The sequence below is a fragment of the Geotrypetes seraphini genome, chromosome 13, assembly GCF_902459505.1.
Source record: "Geotrypetes seraphini chromosome 13, aGeoSer1.1, whole genome shotgun sequence".
Classification (NCBI taxonomy): domain Eukaryota; kingdom Metazoa; phylum Chordata; class Amphibia; order Gymnophiona; family Dermophiidae; genus Geotrypetes; species Geotrypetes seraphini.
The window spans coordinates 64,275,028-64,295,020 of NC_047096.1; the positions used below are offsets into that span (position 1 = coordinate 64,275,028).

The 19,993-nt window shown below is 44.1% G+C and overlaps 1 protein-coding gene across 3 annotated transcripts in view; it reads left to right on the plus strand.

Annotated features, from left to right (window-relative positions):
• The first annotated feature begins 1,605 nt into the window (after window positions 1–1,605).
• The window catches only part of GRB7 (growth factor receptor bound protein 7), a 160,980-nt gene continuing 142,592 nt past the window's right edge, over window positions 1,606–19,993 (plus strand). Inside the window, exons 1-2 of one of the 3 annotated variants that reach the window (XR_004536764.1) lie at window positions 1,606–1,950; window positions 6,747–6,816. Coding sequence is in view for 2 of the 3 variants with exons in the window: in XM_033918022.1 (XP_033773913.1) it covers window positions 1,789–1,950; window positions 6,747–6,816 (232 nt within the window). In the remaining variant the exon portion in view is untranslated. The remainder of the gene's footprint in view (window positions 1,951–6,746; window positions 6,817–19,993) is intronic. The other 2 variants (XM_033918022.1, XM_033918023.1) reach the window with 2 other exon arrangements.

Sequence of the window (19,993 nt, forward strand, 5' to 3'; positions counted from 1 at the left end):
CTCATGATATTATAAACTTATATCATATTCATCTCAGCCATCTCTTTCCAAGCTGAAGATCCCTAATCCATTATCCTTTCTTCATAAGGGAAATGTCCCATACTGTATCATTTTTGTTGTCCTTATCTGAACCTTTGGTAAGTTAGATGGCCAGAACTGTTTACAGTACTCAAAGTATAGTTGCACCATGGACCTAGACAGAAGCTACAAACATTCTCCATTTTGTTCTTCATTCCTTTTTCAAATTATCCCTGACATTCTATTTGCTATTATAGCAGTAGCAGTGCACTCAACATATTGTCCACAAAGATCCCAAGATTTTTTTTCTTGAGTGGTGACTCTTAATATGTGCCTGTTTGACACGTGTCACGGTTCACCCCACTGCATGCAAGGACTTGTCATTTTGATTTCTTTAGAGAGCTAAACTGCAATTCCCTGTCTGCAATACTAAGACTAGCATAAGCTTAAGTATGACCTCCTCTGGAAGGCAGGGGCTGAATCTATGAGGGTCTGAGTCCAGTGGCTTTTTACAGCTACTTTTCCTGGCGAACTCTTCATATGAATGCAGTCGTTACTCTTCAGTCTCTCCGGGGACTGGTCTCTGGGAAAACTGAATTCTTTGTGGACAATAGAAGAGTCCAGGCCCTCCTTTAGTGATGGACTGGAGTGAGAGGTAGTGGGAATTGGGCTCCTGAGAGGAGGTAAAATTTATTTATTCAATTTTCTATACCATACTCCCAAGGGAGTTCAGAATGGTTTACATTCATTTATTCAGGTACTCAAGCATTTTTCCCTGTCTGTCCCAGTGTGCTCACAATCTGTCTAATGTACCTGGGGCAATGGAGGGATTAAGTGACTTGCTCAGGGTCACAGGGAGCAGTATGGGTTTAAACCCACAACCTCAGGGTGCTGAGGCTGTAGCTTTAACCACTGCACTACACTCTCCCTAAAAAAAAAGAGAGCACATAAACCTCTGTTTCTTCAAGGAACAGTATTACAGAGGCTGTCTGGATATTGTACCAGAAAGGGCGAGCCGGTCAAGTAGAAGTTCTCCTTCCCTCCCCCCCCCCCTGAGCAGATAGAAATAGCTCTAGAAAGCAAAGTCTTGGCAGCGTGCATCAGTCAGTGGCTGGTGTGCTAAGTGCGGCTCCATATGCTGACTCACAGGAATTCTGTATGAGGAGCTTTGGCCACAGACGTCATTTTATTGGGCTCAGAGAGAGGGCACAGGGAAAAGCCAGCAGATAAAGAAGGGTGAAGGTAAAGTAGAGAGTGTGTGCATGGTAACAGCAGTGATAAAGGGGGAGAGAGAGAGACTGCTTGTGTTCATGGTGGCACCACCCTCCTCACTGTTTCAAGCACGCAGCCCTGTCAACTTAACAGAAGGGTGAGGCGTGTGGAGCCAGGGAGCTCGCCTTCTCAGAGGGGCAGGTCCAGACAGGGCTTGAGGAGAGGGCAGCAGCTCTGATTATCTAAAGACTTTTAGAACCCAGGCTGATGGAAGGAATGTAAACTGTACAGCTGAAGGCACTGGTACTCACTTTCACCACTTCTCCTGTTTTTCCTTCCCCTCCTTAAGGGTAAAGTACTCATTACCTCTGGGAGAAAGTCTGGAGAGTGGGATTCAAGAAGAAAGAGGGTGCATCTCTTGTACTCACCTGTGGCTCCTTCTCTCAGCCAAGGTCATCAGGCGAGAGCATAAAGAGTCCTGGAACTCAGACTTTGGGTTATAACCTATGGTGAGGAAAGACTTTGACTGACTCAACCCTAACTGCCCCTTCTAGCTCCATGAGAAGACCAGAACGAGAACAGGAGAGCTGGGGGCTCCACTGGCGGAGGGCTATTGGGGTTGTCTTCTGCTGCAGCTGCCTCCGCAAAAGGAGAGCTTCCGAGGGGATCCTGGCGTGTCATGGAGAAAAGAGAGCTCGAGCTGGTGCTCCTGTGGAGAAGGTGAGCACTTTCTTCCTGTCATTAGCAGATGGCTGTTGAGATCAGTATTGATTGGGGACAGCAGGAAGGGAAGGGAGGTGAGCATGGAAAATCAGAGATGCAAGCACCCTCTGCTGAGCTGGTGCACCCTGAGATGGGGAGGAAGCACCATAAAATAAAGTAGTAATACCATGAGATGGAAAAGTAGCATCCAGGGATATGCTGTCAACATCATGAGATGAAGTGGTAGCACCATGAGATGGAGTGGTTTATCATAGGATAGAGGAGCAGCAAAATGAACTGAGTATATCAGAGGAGATTTGGTTTGCTGCAAGACTTCAGTAGCTCCTGGTTATCGGACAAGACACATCGTCATCCATTAGTCTAACCTGAAAAATGCAATACACCATACCTTAGAATTCTGTAGTGCAGTAGTTCTTAAACCTGTCCTGGGGGACCCCCAGCCAGTCGGGTTTTCAAGATATCCCTAATGAATGTGCATGAGCGAGATTTGTCTATAAAGTAGGAACTAGGCATGCAAATTTCTTTCATGCATATTCATTAGGGATATCTTGAAAACCCGACTGGCTGGGGGTCCCCCAGGACAGGTTTAAGAACCACTGCACTACAGAATTCTAAGGTATGGTGTATTGCATTTTTCAGGTTAAGAACCACTGCTATTAGCACATAATGCCATGTCACCATCATGCCAAGGTACTCCGAGTCACTTCCTATCACAGCATACTATGGTATGCCAAAGGTACTCTGCATCACCTCCCATAACAGCACATTATGTCATGTCAAGAAACTCTGCATTGCCTCCCATTACAACATGCCACATTGTGCCAAGATACACATATGTCACCTTCCATCACAGCACACCATATAACCCTTCATGGCACACCATGTCAAGCCAAGGTACTCCTATTCATCTCACACCACAACATACCACATTGTACTAAGTTAAGAACATAAGAATGGCCATACTGGGACAGACCGAAGGTCCATCAAGCCCAGTAACCTGTTTCCAACAGTGGACAACCCAGGTCCCAAGTATCTGGCAGAAATCCAAAGAGTAGCAACATTCCAGAGCTGAGATTGTGATGTCATAATGCCTCATTCCACCAGTGCCTAAGAGCCAAACTTGCCAATGATGTCACAATGGCTTGATTGTCCTATACTTTGCTCACATAAGAACACAAGAATTGCTGTACTGGGACAGACTGAAGGTCCATCAAGCCTAGTATCCTGTTTCCAACAGTGGCCACCCAGGACCCAAGTAACTAGCTAGATCAAAAGTAATAAAACAGATTTTATGCTGCTTATCCTAGGAATAAGCAGTGGATATCCCCAAGCCATCTTAATAATGGCCTATGGACTTCTCTTTTAGGCATTTATCCAAACTTGCCATCACAGCACACCACATTGCACCAAGGTACTCTGCATCATCTCCCATAACTTAGAAACGTGAAGATAGATAAAGGCCAAATGGTCCATCCAGTCTGCCCATACACAGCATCCACTCTCCTCTCCCTAAGAGATCCCTGTGCCTGTTTCATACTTTCTTGAATTCAGACACAGTTTTTGTCTTCACCACCTCTATCGGGAGACTATTCTACTCATCTACTACCCTTTCTGTAAAAAAAGTACAGTACCCCCTCTGAATCCACGGTTTCAGTACCTGCAGATTTGGTTATTCGCAATTTTTTTTTTTTTTTTTAAAGAAATGCTGCATCCTGGACCTTCCCCAGACCTTACCTGGTGGTCTAGCGGTGACACGGGGCAGTATCGATCTTTCTACGCTCCTGCCCCGTGCAGAGCCATCATCAAAATGGCTGCCGTGAGTTCCCATTTTAGTCTCGAGACTACACACACCTTTTCAAAACACCCAGCCTCTCAGCACCGCCACCACACCATTTCAAACCCCCACCCTAGCACCACAGCCATCATCGTCGCCGTCATTGGTACCTTTTTCAAACAGCCTGGTGGTCCAGCGGTATCCCTCCCTCGCTAGACGGCTCTCGTACTCAGGTCAGGAGTGTGGATGTCAGGAGCAAGCATTATGCGCTCCCGCTTGGGCCCACTGCTACTTTCTGAATGGTGATGTCAGTTCTCGTGGGACTGTCTTATGGTCAGGTGCGTCTTATGGAGCAAAAAATACGGTACTAAGTCCAGTAGGGTCCCATCCCATGTGGGATGCCATGCCATACCATGTCTTGCCAAGTTACTCCATATCACCTCCCATCACAGCACACCATGTCATTGCAAGGTACTCAATCAAAACTAAATAAACCCTTCCACAAAACACTTATGGTTTTATTGTTTTTCTTTGTTTCTTTCTTCATGATACTATATATGCTCAGAGACCCAGAGACCACTTAGGGAACTGGCCCAAGATGAGGCTCACCATCCAATCATCGCATATGTGTAAAAATTTATTTAGTGCAAACAGTCTTCCATCTATTAATGATATAAAAATATGAAAAACTTATCTCAGAAATAACTTGTCAGGGTCCTGGCATGGACCATGTATCGTTTCCTTCTTCAGAGAACTCAACCCAAAAGTTCATATATTAGTCAAAAAACAGGATCTCTGCTAAAATGCTATATTTCTTAAATGCTTGCCTAATCAAATATAGCACCGCTACCTGAATAAGCAACATTGTTAAATAAGGTGAAGGATAAGGGCACCGACAGTACATAGCACTCTATATGTGGTGGACAGTCTGGTGCAGTGGTTAGAGCTACAGTCTCAGCACCCTGAGGTTGTGGGTTCAAACCCTGGACAAGTCACTTAATCCTCCACTGCTCCAGGTATATTAGATAGATAGTGAGCCCACCATAACAGATAGGGAAAATGCTTGAAGTACCTCTATGTAAACCACTTGGAGCGTGGTTGTAAAACTAAGTCCCAATCTCCCCATTGTTATATAATGTGTTTAAGACAGCACTTTTTCTGGTTATGTGAATTTAAAGTGGTTCTGCAGTGTCACTTCGCCCTAACAGCGCCCTCTAGTGCCACTAAAAATCTGCAGATAAGCAAATTATGTGTCTAGCAATAGTCATTAAACCTAGGGTTACCACATGGCTCCAGAAAAAGGAGTCATAAGCACAAAAATAAAATCACAGATATTTATAAACCTAGGGTTACCACATGGCTCCAGAAAAAGGAGTCATAAGCACAAAAATAAAATCACAGATATTTATCAACTGAAAAAACCTTCTCATATATGCAATATACTGTATAGCTGAAAAAGTATAAGCTCAGAGACCTGAAGACCAGTTGGGGGAATACCCCTACATGTTTGGTCTCACCATCCAATTATTGCACGCTACTTTTAGAATTTTGTTTATATTGCAAATATCGATGACTTTTCAAAGAAAAAAAACCACCGGTCATGAAAATATAAAGTTGTTTGGAACTAGCACTTATCTCATAAGTCTTCCTGGGTCCCGATATGGACTTTGTTTTGTGGGCTGCTTCAGGGAACCCGACTGTGAGATTCAAAAATATTATGAAGCCATCAGTCTCTTAAACTTTTTAGGCAAAACTTCTACTGCGTTGCTCCTCTTCAATGTAAACTTCGATCAAGACATCTGGCTTTTACTTCCATTGAAAACAATGAAAGTAAAACCCGGATCTCTCCATCTGTCCTCTTTTTTTCCGGAACCATTTGGCAACGAAACCTAGCAGTTCTCTGGAACATTGATCGCCATACTTTTAAATATTCAGTTTTGTTTTGTGAATCTTACAACATGAGGATAATTTTCAAAAGCCGATTACCAGGATAAATGAGCTATTTGAAGAATCGTGCTCTCTCTCATGAAGTAAAAGGATCTGCTGATGGTTCTTTAAGTTTGTTTTTCTTTGACTGCAGCTGCTTTCTGCCTCCTCCAAAAGCCGTTGCCTTGGGTGACCCTCTAGTCTGCCTAATGGTTACACCAGCCCTGTGTTTAATACAACATTTCCCATAGGTGGAGAGTGGGGCGAGGTCCTTTTTGGAAGGATATTTGTTGATGCAGGCCAGGGACAGATCTGGCTTGAAGGATTTTGATTTACAATTGCTCAGTCAGAGGACAATTCCTGGAAAGCAAATTTTATCCTAAGCAAGAGAATGTAACAGCAGATGAGGGAAGAAAGAAACAAATGGGGGGGTGGGGTGCAGCAACGGTCAGGGTAACGTTTTATACTGACTTCCAATTATGACTCCATCCCCGCCCCTTCCCCCCAAAATCACAACAGCTCTGTTCATACACCTCATTTTTGTCCTGCAACATCTCCTGCAATTCTGCTACTGAGACCCACACATAAATAGCTCTGCTAAGACACCCACTTCCCGCCCCATAGCACCCCCTCATGAGCTCCTAGAACTTCCTTTTATCCTTTCGAGATCCCTTACAAGATCCCAGAATTTCCATCCCTATCCTACTTCCACCCCTTCTCTTTCCAATACTGAGACTCCCCAATACAGCTTTGCGACTCCTTCTGCTATTTCAGCACCTCAGTCCTGCTGTTGTGCCCCCCCACACACACACACTTTTCAAGCACCTCAGTCCTACTCTTCTGGCACCCCCTCTTATTCCAGCACTGAGACTCTTCTACATACCTCTGTCAATGCACCTCTTCCCTGTCCTGCAGTGTCCTGTTATCTAAACTATCTTCCCAGAAACTGATTTTCAGTTGTACTGTGATGTGTAAGAATAGACTAATAGCTGGCCAGCATAATTCTTGTAATTTTTAGCCATGTAATGGTGTAGTGTTTGTTCCAGGTTAGGCAGGGTAAAAAGGCTCACCTTACACTCTGATACTTTTCCAGGAGAACATGATACAGTCTGGTAATGGAGTCCGGGACTGGATATGTGAGACACAACACAGGCTAATCAAAGGTAGGAGCACTTTCTTCCCCCTCCAGATATATGCATCTCTCCAGCCCCCATTATATCCTGGCTGTCTGCTACAATAGAGAAGTACAGCCATGTGGACTGTCATGATATATGGTTCTAATGATAAAGGGAAAATGCAATTTAGCTAATGGTCTTTGAGGTAACAATGGACCGTGAACTGTGTGCAAGAACAGGACAATGAATGCTAGAAAGTCAGAACTACAAAATCCCATATCCCTCCACACAGTGGTGCCAGGAAAGCTTGAGGATGCAGGCGTGAGGTCTGTCTAAGGTGCACATATAGAGAGTGCTCAGCAGGGGGCACCTGGATGTGCTCACCAAGATATTTTCACTGTGGGAAGAAGCTTCATAGCATGTTTGTGTTTGGGATTATTCGTTAAGGCTCTCAGGCATGGTGAACTACCACTGTACCGCTGATCCCACTGTAGGGGGACTGGTGCAAAGGTATTAGATGCCCAGAGATGTGAAGTTACCCAGTTCCAGGCTGGATATTTTTAGACAGTCCTAGCCTTCTGATCACCCCATCCAGACATTATAGGACTTACAGAACTGAATTCAATGAGCAAGATCAGGCACTACAAATCTCACACTATCCTGGGTTTCAGATTCAAAACCAGGCTTTTCCCAAAACTTCCAGTCTGAAATTGGGTAACTTGTCATCTCTGGGTGCCCTAGGCAAACCTTCAGCCTTGCCCCTCCCCCTTCCCCACACACACACTTGCAGGCCTCAACAGCCTCCATTAAGATTTTGATAAACGCAACCATCACAATCACCCTATCATCACATCTAATCAATCTAGAAAAGAAAAAAAAAACCAAATCCAAACCAAATAATTGGACAACTTTCTGTAGCAAGTGGATACTTGTGTATATTTAATTTGAAAATTCAATAAATAAATTAAAAAAATACCTGATACCGCATCTTTCCTTCTCCAGTGTTCCGTCCCCTCTCGGAATGGGACAATTCAGCATTTGGGGAGGGGGGCGATGCCCCCACCCCACCCCACCCCAAATTCTACCCTTCCCCTCTCCTCCCTATTCACAATCTAGCACCTCTCCCTCAAGCACTCCTACCCCCCTATCAAACTCATACCTGAGGTTGCCCACCAACAATACCGCAGCTTTCTTTCTCCAGTGCTCCATCCCCTCTTGAAATGGGATTATTCATCATGGACTTTCAGCGCAGCTGCAATGAAACGTCCCATGATGAACTGAACACGATGAATTGCCCAATTCCAGCCAGTGCCAGGGACATCCAGGAGCAGAGTCATGGCAGATCCCAAAGTCATGCAGATACTGGCAATATCCAGGCCCGGTGCCCAAACACCTAAACACACACAGATAGGACCCCTTAAAACACAACCCTGTTTGACCCAGTTAGGTATGCAGGAACTAGCACTGAATTCCAGCCAACACCTACATGACTTCCAGGTACACTGAGGACCCAGATATCAGACATAGCCCAAATATCCAGATCTAATTTTGACAGCAGTGGTCAGCACTTATAAAACCGTTGACTGAATATTGACTCATAGGCTTTTAAATATTAAACTTTGTATCACCTGTATGAGGACAATTTCCACAAACTATTCCCCTGGGGCAGTGGATTCTCACTGATCGCAGCCATTCACGGAGTGGTGCGGGACCAGGGAGGAAGCAAAAAGCTCGCACTCCTGCCTTATTCACCATTCTGCAGCAACAAAGGAGGCAGCCGTCCAGCAGGAGCGCAGAAAGCTCCTAACGAGACCGCACTGGATCACTGGAATTTAAAAAAGGTACCAGGGGGCAGGGGGAAATGTTAAAAAAATATAAAAAATTGTATTCGCTCCATAAGGCGCACCTACTTTTCCGGGCGGAAAAAGTGCATCTTATGGAGCAAAAAATACGGTAAGAAATCTCAAGACATGGTCAAACGTTTGTGGGTGTGTAAGCCTTCAAGTCAAACCACCAACCCATGCATGCAGTGGTGTGGTAAGGGGGGCAGTCCATCCTGGGTGCCGTCTTTGTAGGGGCATGGCCCTGTCCTCCTATCCACCCCCACTCCTTCCCTTCTCCCCCTCAATGCCGCATGCACGTGCCACTACCTCTGTAACATTTCTGGCGTGAGCAGCAACCCCCAACCTGCTGTCACATCAGCGTCGGCTCTTCTTCTGACATCTCTTCCTGGACCTGCACCTAGGAAGTGACATCAGAGGGAGAGGCCATGCAAGCACGACAGCAGGTTGGGAGTTGCTGCTTGCGCTAGGCACAAAGGAAGGGAAATGGTGTACACACGTGGCAGTGTTGGGGAAGGAGCATGTAGGGGTTGGGGACGGTCAGAGAAGGGGATGGGGGAGGCAGCTAAAATTTAATGCTAAGAAATGAAGGTCATGCATTTGGGCTGCAAAAACCCGAAGGAGTTTAAGGAGTGAAGAGCTTATGTACATGACGGAAGAGCGGGGCTTGGGTGTGATTGTATGTGATGATCTTAAGGTGGCCAAACAGGTTGAAAAGTTGGCGTTGAAAGCTAGAAGGATGCTAGGTTGCATAGGGAGAGGTATGGCCAGTAGGAAAAAGGAGGTATTGATGCCTCTGTATAAGACTTTGGCGAGACCTCATTTAGAATATTGTGTACAATTCTGGAGGCCGCACCTTCAAAAAGATATAAAAAGGATGGAGTCGGTCCAGAGGAAGGCTGTTAAAATGGTATGTGGTCTTCATCATAAGGCGTATAGGGACAGACTTAAATATCTCAATCTGTATACTTTGAAGGAAAGGCGGGAGAGGAGAGATATGATAGATACATTTAAATACCTATGTAATATAAATGCGCATGAGTTGAATCTCTTTCATTTGAAAGGAAACTCTGGAATGAGAGGGCATAGGATGAAGATAAGAGGTGATAGGCTCAGGAGTAATCTAAGGAAATACATTTTTACAGAAAGGGTGGTAGATGCATGGAACAGGAGGTGGTGGAAACAGACTGTGTCTAAATTCAAAAGGGCCTGGGATAGGCACAGAGAGAGAAAGAGATAATGGTTACTGCGGATGGGCTGACTAGATGGGCCATTTGGCCTTTATCTGCCACCGTGTTTCTATGTTTGTTACGTAACTGGCTGCATACATAGTAAGGAATCCTCCCTGTGATGTTTCAAGGCAGAGTACAGGAGTGGTTTTCCATTGGCTTCTGCGCAGTGCATGGCCTCACTATGTTCCTGCTGCCCAACATAGGGCCTTGCAGCCTACAGCACCTGGTATTCCCCAGTGGTCCCCCCATCCAGGTACTAGCCAGGCCTGACCCTATTTAGCTTCCGATAGCAAGAGCGGGCCTACCCAGGTCAAAAGTTTAGCAACTGAAATTTAAGGCAAACAAAAGTATATTATCATTCATTTGGAATGCAGAAACCCGCCAGAACTGTGGGTGATGGGGGCGGAGACAGACCGGGGGGGTGGGGGGTGTACCGTAATTGTGTCTGATGATCTCAATGTATTGGAGCATTGTGACAAAATAGTGGCCTGAGCCAGAGGGATCCTGAAGTGCAGAGGAAAAGCAGAACCAGCAGCAAGAAAGAGATGGTGATATTTTTGTTCAGGGTCTTGGTGCCACCTCATCTAGAATATTATATCCAGTTCTAAAAGCTTTATCTCCAAAGGACTATAGTCAGGGTGAAAGAACCATATGACCAGAAATGTGAGGACCTAAAGAAGAGAGATGGGGAATATGATGAAGATATTCAAATGTTCAATCATTATTTCTTTAGGAGAAATTACCTTAAAACAGCAGACTGTACTTTGAGGTGGGGGAGGGGGGGCGAAGGAGAATTAATCAGGAGTAACAGCAGAAAATATTTTTTTCCTTAGAAAGAGTGAGGGATGAATGGAATGGCCTCCTAGGTAGAGGAAAAAAATTCATCACCATTCCCATCCCCGCGGGAAACCATATAATGTCATTCTATAATGTCTAAGAACATAAGAACAGCCTTACTGAGTCAGACTAATGGTCCATCTAGCCCTGTGTCCCGTCTTCACAGTGGCCAATCCAAGTCACAAGTACCTGGCAAAAACCCAAATAGTAGCAGCATTCCAAGCTACTGATCCAGGGCAAGCAGTAGCTTCTCCCACGTCTGTCTCAACAGCAGACTATGGACTTTTTCTCTAGGAACTTGTCCAAACCTTTTTTAAAACTAGCTACATTAATCTGTCTTGCCATATTCTCTGGCAACGCATTCCAAAGCTTAACTATTCTCTGAGTGAAACCATATTTCCTCCTATTGGTTTTAAAAGTAGTACTCTGTAACTTCATCGAGTGTAATGGTCAGGAAGAAACTTAGGAACAACTCAAAGAAATGGTAGACTGTAGAGCAAGCCTAGTCTTTATTCAAGGACACGGTGAGCGAGGCACAAAATCTGTATATCTCCAGATTCAGAAAACGGTGCAAAAAGAGCTGAACAAAAGACCAGGCATGGATAACTAAAGAAGTGAAGAAAGCGATAGGTGATAAGAAGAATTAATTCAAGAAATGGAAAAAGGGCAAAACCGAGGAGAACTGGAAAGAACACAGGAAGTATCAAAAAGAATGTCACCTTGTGGTTAGGAAAGCAAAAAGAGAATATGAAGAGAGGCTAGCCAGGGAAGCACAAAATTTCAAACCGTTCTTCAGATATGTTAAAGGGAAACAGCTGGCTAGGGAGGTGGTGGAACCGCTGGATGACGGAGATAGGAAGGGAGTGGTGAAGGAGAAGAAAGAAGTGGCGGAAAGACTAAACATGTTCTTTTCGTCAGTATTTACAAAAGAGGACACATCCAACATACCGGAACCTGAACAAATCTTCAAAGGAGATCAGGCAGAAAAATTAACATCCATGGAAGTAAGCCTTGAAGACGTACAAAGGCAAATTGAAAAATTAAAATCTGACAAATCACCGGGCCCGGACGGAATCCACCCTAGGGTATTGAAAGAACTAAAGGAGGAAATAGCGGAACTACTACAGCAAGTCTGTAATCTATCCCTGAAAACAGGCGTGATCCCGGAGGATTGGAAGATAGCCAATGTTACACCCATCTTTAAAAAGGGATCAAGAGGTGACCCGGGGAACTACAGACCGATAAGTCTGACCTCGGTCCCGGGGAAAATGGCGGAAGCACTGATAAAAGATAGCATCGAGGAGCATCTAGAAAGGAATAAACTTATGACAACAAGCCAACATGGCTTCTGCAAGGGAAGATCATGCCTGACAAAATTATTGTACTTCTTCAAAGGAATTAACAAACAGATGGACAAAGGGGACCCCATAGACATCGTATACTTAGACTTCCAAAAAGCCTTTGACAAAGTACCCCATGAACGCCTACTTCGGAAACTGAAGAACCATGGGGTGGAAGGAGATGTACACAGATGGATCAGGAATTGGTTGGCAGTTAGGAAACAGAGGGTAGGAGTGAAGGGTCACTGCTCGGACTGAAGGAGGGTCATGAGTGGTGTTCCGCAGGGATCGGTGCTTGGACTGCTGCTATTCAATGTATTTATAAATGATCTAGAAACAGGGATGAAGTGCGAAGTAATAAAATTCACAGATGACACCAAACTATTTAATGGGGCTAGGACTAAAGAGAACTGCAAAGATTTACAAAGGGACCTGAACAAACTAGGGGAGTGGGCGATGAGATGGCAGATGAAGTTCAATGTAGAGAAATGTAAAGTCTTGCATGTAGGAAACAGAAATCCGAGGTACAACTACATGATGGGAGGTTTGGTAATGGGTGAAAGTAGCCTAGAAAAGGACTTAGGGGTACTGGTAGACAAGACAATGAAACCGTCGGCACAGTGCGCAGCGGCCTCTAAGAAGGTAAACAGAATACTGTGGGTGTGGTCTGGTGTCTTGAAAAAGTGTCAGGATCCTCTGTTCTAATATGATAGATCACAAGCAAGAATAGATACCACACCACGTAGCCAGTAACTCTTATGAGACCACCTGCGAGATCTGCATGGCAGGAAACTCAGGGGCCTTTGTGGCAACACAGGCTGCTGGTCTCAGAGAAAATGATTTAAAACCCTTCAAGAGGACCTCTGTTCTTTGTTCAAACTGCCAATTTACTTATTCCAGGAGAGAGACATTTTGGCCAGTTCTGGGTTTCAGCCAACCTCATCCTGGTGCACTATGTAGGATTACCATATGGTTCCAGAAAAAGGAGGCCGGATTGAGACATCTGGGTTTTACTTCCACTAAAAAACAATGGAATTAAGGAGGATAGACTGAGACATCTGGGTTTTACTTCCACTAAAAAACAATGGAATTAAGGAGGATAGACTGAGACATCTGGGTTTTACTTCCACTAAAAAACAATGGAATTAAGGAGGATAGACTGAGACATCTGGGTTTTACTTCCATTGAAAGCAACAGAAGTAAAACCCGGATGTCTCAATCTAGCCTCCTTACTTCCATTGCTTTTAATGGAAGTAAAACCCAGATGTCTCAATCTGGCCTCCTTTTTGTAGAGCCTTATGGTAACTCTACATAATACACTAGGATGAGGTTGGCAGACCTCGTAGATTTCTACTGCATGTCCTCAAAAATCTCATAGATCTCTACTGCATGCCCTTAAAAACCTGCTTACCTCGGGGGTGAGCAGGATCCATGAAGTCCGCGAGAGTTATAATGAGGATCCCATGCCTTGACCGCTTTCTCTTTAAGGCCATGCACTTTAGCTCCATGGGATCCGTGGGGGCCCCAGGTAGAAGGCATTTGGGGCACTGCGGTGCAGAAAATCTGGGCATAACAAAAGGGAAAGCTAGGATAAGACAGCAGGAAGTTCATGCCATATTCAGCACCAGCAATCCCAACCACAAACAGAAAGAAACTGGCAAGGGTAGAAGATAAAACACAGACCCCCCCCCCCCCCCATGGAACTAAAAGAAAGTGGCGGTGGGATCAACAGGGATCCTCAGTTTTTAAACTCCTGCAGACCTCACGGATCTTGCTCACTCTGCAGATCCTCATTTTAACTCCTGCTGGAGAGGGTAAGATGAGAATATGTGGAGTGAGCAGGATCTGTGAGATCCATGAGATTTTTTTTTTTTTTTTTTAAAAAGAAGATTCCTGCAGACCTCATGCCATAGTTGTTTTCTTATTAAGGTCATGTGGTGAACATCCACGAGGTCAATGGGATTGGTTATGTGGTAGACATCCACAAGGTCTGTCACAAATAAACTGAAATCACAAGATTTTTAAGGACGTGAAGTTGAGATCCGTGAGGTTCCTGGGGTCCATGATGTCCACATTTTACTCCCTCCTCTCTCTGGCTCTGCTGGGAATCTTTTCTACTCAGATGCTGAATTTTTCCTGAATATTGCAAAAATTGCAAAAGAGTTTGTAGCAAAACTGCTTGTAATGGTATTTTTTCTGTCTTCAGACTCCTCCCTTTGTCAGCCATTTTAAGGTTAATCCCCCCCCTCCCCTCCAATGCATGTGAATTTTTATTTATTCAATTTTCTATACCGTTCTTCCAGGAGAGCCAGAACGGTTGACATGAGTTTATTCAGGCATTAAATCCTGGGATCACCATAACCCTCATGGACTGTTTGGCCTGGCAAGTGATGCCAGTGCGAATCACCATCTTTCTCATCTCAAGAACCTTCTCTTCATAAGAATACCTGATGATTTGGTAGCACAGAATGATCTAGAGTTCCAGCAGGGTTTGTGAGTTTGAAGACTCATGTTGTCTGCTATGTCACAGACAGACAAACTTATACATAGGCAGATGCACAGGGGGTAGTTTCCCTGCTTAGTTCTGTATAGGAAGGAGTAGACAGATCATATTATAAGTGGTGGGGAAAGAAGCCAATTCAGCACTAGCACCTGAAGCCTTTGGGAGATGTCATGTTTCAAGTTTAATATAATGATAACACTTCCACAATGGTCAAAGGCACATTGTCTGATGGTATGTTGAAAATCAAAGTGCAGATTAAGATGTCAATTCTAAACAGAGGAAAAAGCCTCAGACAAGGGCCCTCCCACCTCCACAATGGTGGAATAGCGGTGGTGGAGCGTTCACCTCACTGGCTAAAAAATCTCCTTTGATTAAAAAGACACTGCACTGCTTCAAAATATCAACTACGATCAACAAAAATAAGTATTTTTCATCTATCGCACGGTATATATATCGTTTATTATATTTTGAAGCAAGTCAGTATCTTTTTAGTCAAAGGAGGTTTTTTAGCCAGTGAGATGAACGCTCCACCACCGCTATTCCACCATTGTGGAGGTGGGAGGGCCCTTGTCTGAGGCTTTTTCCTCCGTTTAGAATTGACATCTTAATCTGCACTTTGATTTTCAACATACCATTTGAAATGGTCCATGGAAGTGTTATCATTATATTACAGTTGGATTTTTCACAGTATCCGAGTCTTTTTTTGCTATGTTTCAAGTTTAATACATTTTTGATTAAAAACATTATCATAAGTTCAATGCAATCAAGTTTCAAGTTTTGAGTTTGATGAATCGCTTATTTAATTTTACTAAGCGAAGTACAAAATTGATAAAAATATAAACATATATTTAGAAATACAATTTAAAATTTAAAATAATGGGTTAGACAGATAGACTTACAGAACAACTAATACAAAAGGTAAGAGGGAACAGAACTATAATTCAGTATTTTTAAAGTTCAGAGGAGAACCATATATGGAAAAAACAATAGGAAGGGAAAAATGCAATCAAAGAAACAAATATAAAGATTTAAAGGTTAAAAGCGTCTTTAAAAAGAAAACTTTTAAAATTACTTTTAAAACGACTCAAATCGTTTTCCACTCTTAAATGCTGTGGCATGGCGTTCCAAAGCTGCGGTGCCATCACTGAAATATTGTGTCGTCGTGTCCCAATAACTTTCAAAGAGGGGACTACTATAAGCTTTTGATTAGTAGACTGGAGAGAACGCGAAATGCTATAAGGGCTGAGTACAAATATTTTTTAAAAAAAGGGGAATGACAGAGTATTTGGGGGGATTAAAAGACTTGAACATAGACAAATAAGCGGTGACAGGAACATAAGGGAAGTGAGAGGAACTACAATGCGTAAAGAAAAGGAGAACATAAATGGGAATAACAGTAGGTAGACAACATCCCGTTCCCTGGCTTCCACCAGTCAAAGGAACCAGCCCAGACCCTTGTGGTAGTTAGACAGAGGGCAGGGGGAGCAGCTCAGAGCCTTGTAGCCATCAGAGAGCGAAGAGTAGCCCAGACTCTGAGCATCCAACAGTTTGTCTGAGGCTGCAGGATCCAGGGCATCCATTCACCTTACCTCACCTAGTCACCTCTGTAATTCAGGTTACACACACACTGTTTTGGGCTCCAGGAAAGGGTGAGGCCAGCAGAGCAATAGTGCTGAGTAATGCTGCCTAAAGGCTCTCCTCCCCGGGGTGTGCCACTAGGCCCGAAGGAGCATGCCAGAGCAGGACAGGCAACACAAGAGTGAAGAACAAACCTTTCATTTCATAGGAAAACAGCTGATGCGACCGCACAGAAAAATTCAGAGATAGCAATGGCCTTTGTATGGTTTAATGCTGAGTGTGTGCCACTCAGGATTCATTGCCTTTGTAATGTCTCTGCCAGTATGGGACAATCAAATCCTGGTGTTAATTGCCATTGAATAGTACTCCAAGACATATGCAATGCTGTACAGACAGATAAGAGAAAGTCCCTCAAGATGGAGAAAATAAAAAAGGCTTCATCATCCATAACATAAGAGCAGATGGGGATGATGTTTATTTTATGTTGGGTTTGATATGTTCTTTAGCAATCGAACATTTGGACACCATAAAAAGATAAAAGAAAAGCATTAAGAAATAGAAAAATGCAAAAATATTTATATATTAAACCAATAAAAGCATAAATTTAAATGATTAATTCCATTTCAACGTGGTCAACTGCATCAGGGCAAAAACTAACACCTCCCCGCCCCCCCTTTTTACAAAACCGTGCAAGAGGTTTTTAGCGTCGGCCAGCACGCTGAACACTCTGCGCTGGTCTGACACTCATAGGAACTCTATGACCGCTGAAGCAGCGCAGAGCATTCAGCGTGACGGCTGGCGCTAAAAACCTCTTGTGCGGTTTTGTAAAAGAGGGGTAAATAAAGAAATAAAAGATTTTAAAAAACACAAAAGATGACACCTACAAATAAGATCAGAAATAAAACAGCATTATATAGTTGCGAGAAACATGATTTGACACTGAAAGATTTACTATTACAGTTATAGCAGAAATTAGTGCTCATTTTCAAAAGAGAAAAACGTCTTAAAGCGGCAGAAGGATTTTCCCCACAAAAATGTCTAAATTGTGATTTTCAAAACTCTGAGTTGAGGCGTTTTTCTCTGCAGTTTGTCCAAATTTCAAGGGGTAGGGTGGCATATTTTGGGCATTTCCAAAAGTTAAGACATTTTTCTGCTGTAATAGAACAAGACCAAAACATCTGGGGCAAACATTGAGATGGCTTTGTCTAGACCTGTTTCAAACAAAACTAAGTTACAAAAGGGTACCCTAAATGACCAGATTAAGGCATGACCCCCCTCCTTAATCCCCCAATGATCACTGACCTCCTCCCACCCTTCAAAGATATGACAGTGAAAGGAAGCTGGTCCCAGGAGTAGGCTAGTGGTCAGTGTAGTGGACTCTAGAGAAAGGGACCTAGGGCCGTATCCCACTCCAACTGGTCCACTGTTCCAAAAACCACTAAATGCCTGCTGTACCTACATGTAGGTGACATCTGCAGGCTTCAGGGCTATTGCTTTGGTGCACAGTGAAGTACAGTTGTTGAGGGTTTTTTTTTCTTCTGTTCCTGGAGGGCTCAAAATATACAATAATATGGTGAAATTGTACTTGGGACCTGCTCTGCTGGGATGTCCATTGGGCCAGTCTACTCAAGATGCTGGCCCTCAGACATCCCAATGGCTTATTGTTGTGCATTTTTCCCTACGACTTTTTTTTTCTCCAAAAATAGTACCTAAAGAATTTAATCAGAATGTCTTAATCGCACTTATCCAATAAAGATTCAAGGCGATGTACAAGACAAGAGGCCCGTGCAGCATCACATTGTAGAGGAAGGTTACATTGTTGCAAGAGGACAAGTAGTTACATTATGTTGTGGAGGACGGTTACATTGTCATGGGGAGAGGGCAGAGTTACTTATGGGCATTGGAAGGGCATTCCAGGTTCTTGTAGCGACGTACGTGATGAGGGTGTTGAATATTTGCTTGTATTTCACTCACTTGGATGAGGGGATGATCAGCTGGTGGGTATTGCTGATCCTGGTCGAGGTAAAGAGGGAGGTGGAGAACAGGTGGTGAGTTGATGTTTAGTGCATGGTGTACAATGCAGGAAAGTTTAAACAAGATTCGGGCATTTACAGGCAGCCAGTGAAGCATGCGGGGGTCGTACTTTTTTAAGCTGAATATCAGTCTGATTGCAGTGTTTTTAATCAATTGGAGTTTGTGCATTTAGGAGGAGGTTATGCCCACGTAGAGAGAGTTGCAGTAGTCGAGTTGAGTTAGGACTAGCATTTGAGCCAGAATTGCACAGCGGTTGCTAGAGAAGTAAGGTTTGATCAGTCTCAGTTGCTTTAAGCTGTAGAAAGTGTTTCCCCCCCCCCCCCCCCCCCCAGCGGTTGGACATAAGAGGTTCATAGGAAAAAGTGGAGTCAAGCAGGATTCAAAGCACCTCGGAGGTCTTCTCCACGCTTAGTGTCGCTCTAGAGCAGGAGAGTCAAAGTCCCTCCTCGAGGGCTGCAATCCAGTCGGGTTTTCAGGATTTCCCCCAATGATTATGCATGAGATCTATTTGCATGCACTGCTTTCATTGTATGCTAATAGATCTCATGCATACTCATTGGGGAAATCCTGAAAACCCGACTGGATTGCGGCCCTCGAGGAGGGACTTTGACACCGCTGCTCTAGAGGGTAGGGTTAAGCTTGTGGGTGCTGACCGTGTGGCATTGTGGAACCAAAGAAGCTTGGTTTTGGTGGTGTTTAGTTTTAGTTTGTTAGAGAGTGCCCAGTAGATATTTTCAATGCCTTTGGAAACTTTGTTGGAGGCCTCACTAGTGTCGGTATAAAGTGGGATTAAGAGGAATTTATCATCTGCATAGGATTCACCATCACTGAAGGTGAGGTTGTTCAGGGTGCTCATAAAAATATTAAAGAGGATCAGTGAGAGTGGGGGGACCCCTGAGGTACATAAAAATGTCTAGAAAATGGCATTTTGGGGAAAAAAAGTTGTTTTTCTGCTTTGAATCTCGTTCTGTTCATCACATGATTTGTGGATGTCTTTTACATATCAAAAATGTTTTATATTTATCTCAGTTGGAAGATTTGTAATGCTACTTAGTAACATATTTCCCGCCCGCCCCAAGCTATGGTACGAGGTTTCTCCCATGGCCCAGAGCACTAAATGCCCCAACGCTCATAGGAATTCTATAAGTGTCGGAGCATTCAGTGTCCCAGGCTTCACGGCTTAGTAAAAGAGAGCCATAGTAACATGGTACATTTTCCCTGCATGAACAGCATTATAGACTTGCTGCCCGCATCAGTGTCACCTGTCTCTGATGTCACCTCCTGGCCCCGCGCCAAGGAAGTGACATCAGAGCGATAGCCAACATGACGTGGGCAACATGTTTGTGCTGTTGCTCGCGGCCTAGAAAATTAAAAAGGTACGGGGAAGGGAAGGGGACACGCGCACGGAAGGGAGGGATCCATGAGGTGGGGGGAGGGGCACTACGTACCTTTGCTACGCCAGTCTTTAGGTTCCCACTGCTGGAGTTGCCATTGAAGCCCACTCCAGCCTATCCTAAGCATCCTGTCACCGGAGCTTCTATCAAAGCCCTCCCCAGCTCATCCCAAACCAGATCACCATATACGGGAGAAAGACCATGCAGGATTGCCCAGTATTGGCCTTAGTTTGTTTTATGCTGTTTCTTTATTTGTCTGTCTTTAATAACACAGATGTACCCACTCTTTTACTGAGGCTCACTAGCCAATTTAGCACGAGCTAATCAATTAGCACCCATTAGATTCTATTGACGCGTTAGAATTTAGCGCACACTAAATCGGTTAGCGCCCCTAAATAAAAGGACCCCATAGTGAAAAACCAATAATGTCAATAATAAACTCTTTCACATGGGTAGTGCTAGGTAC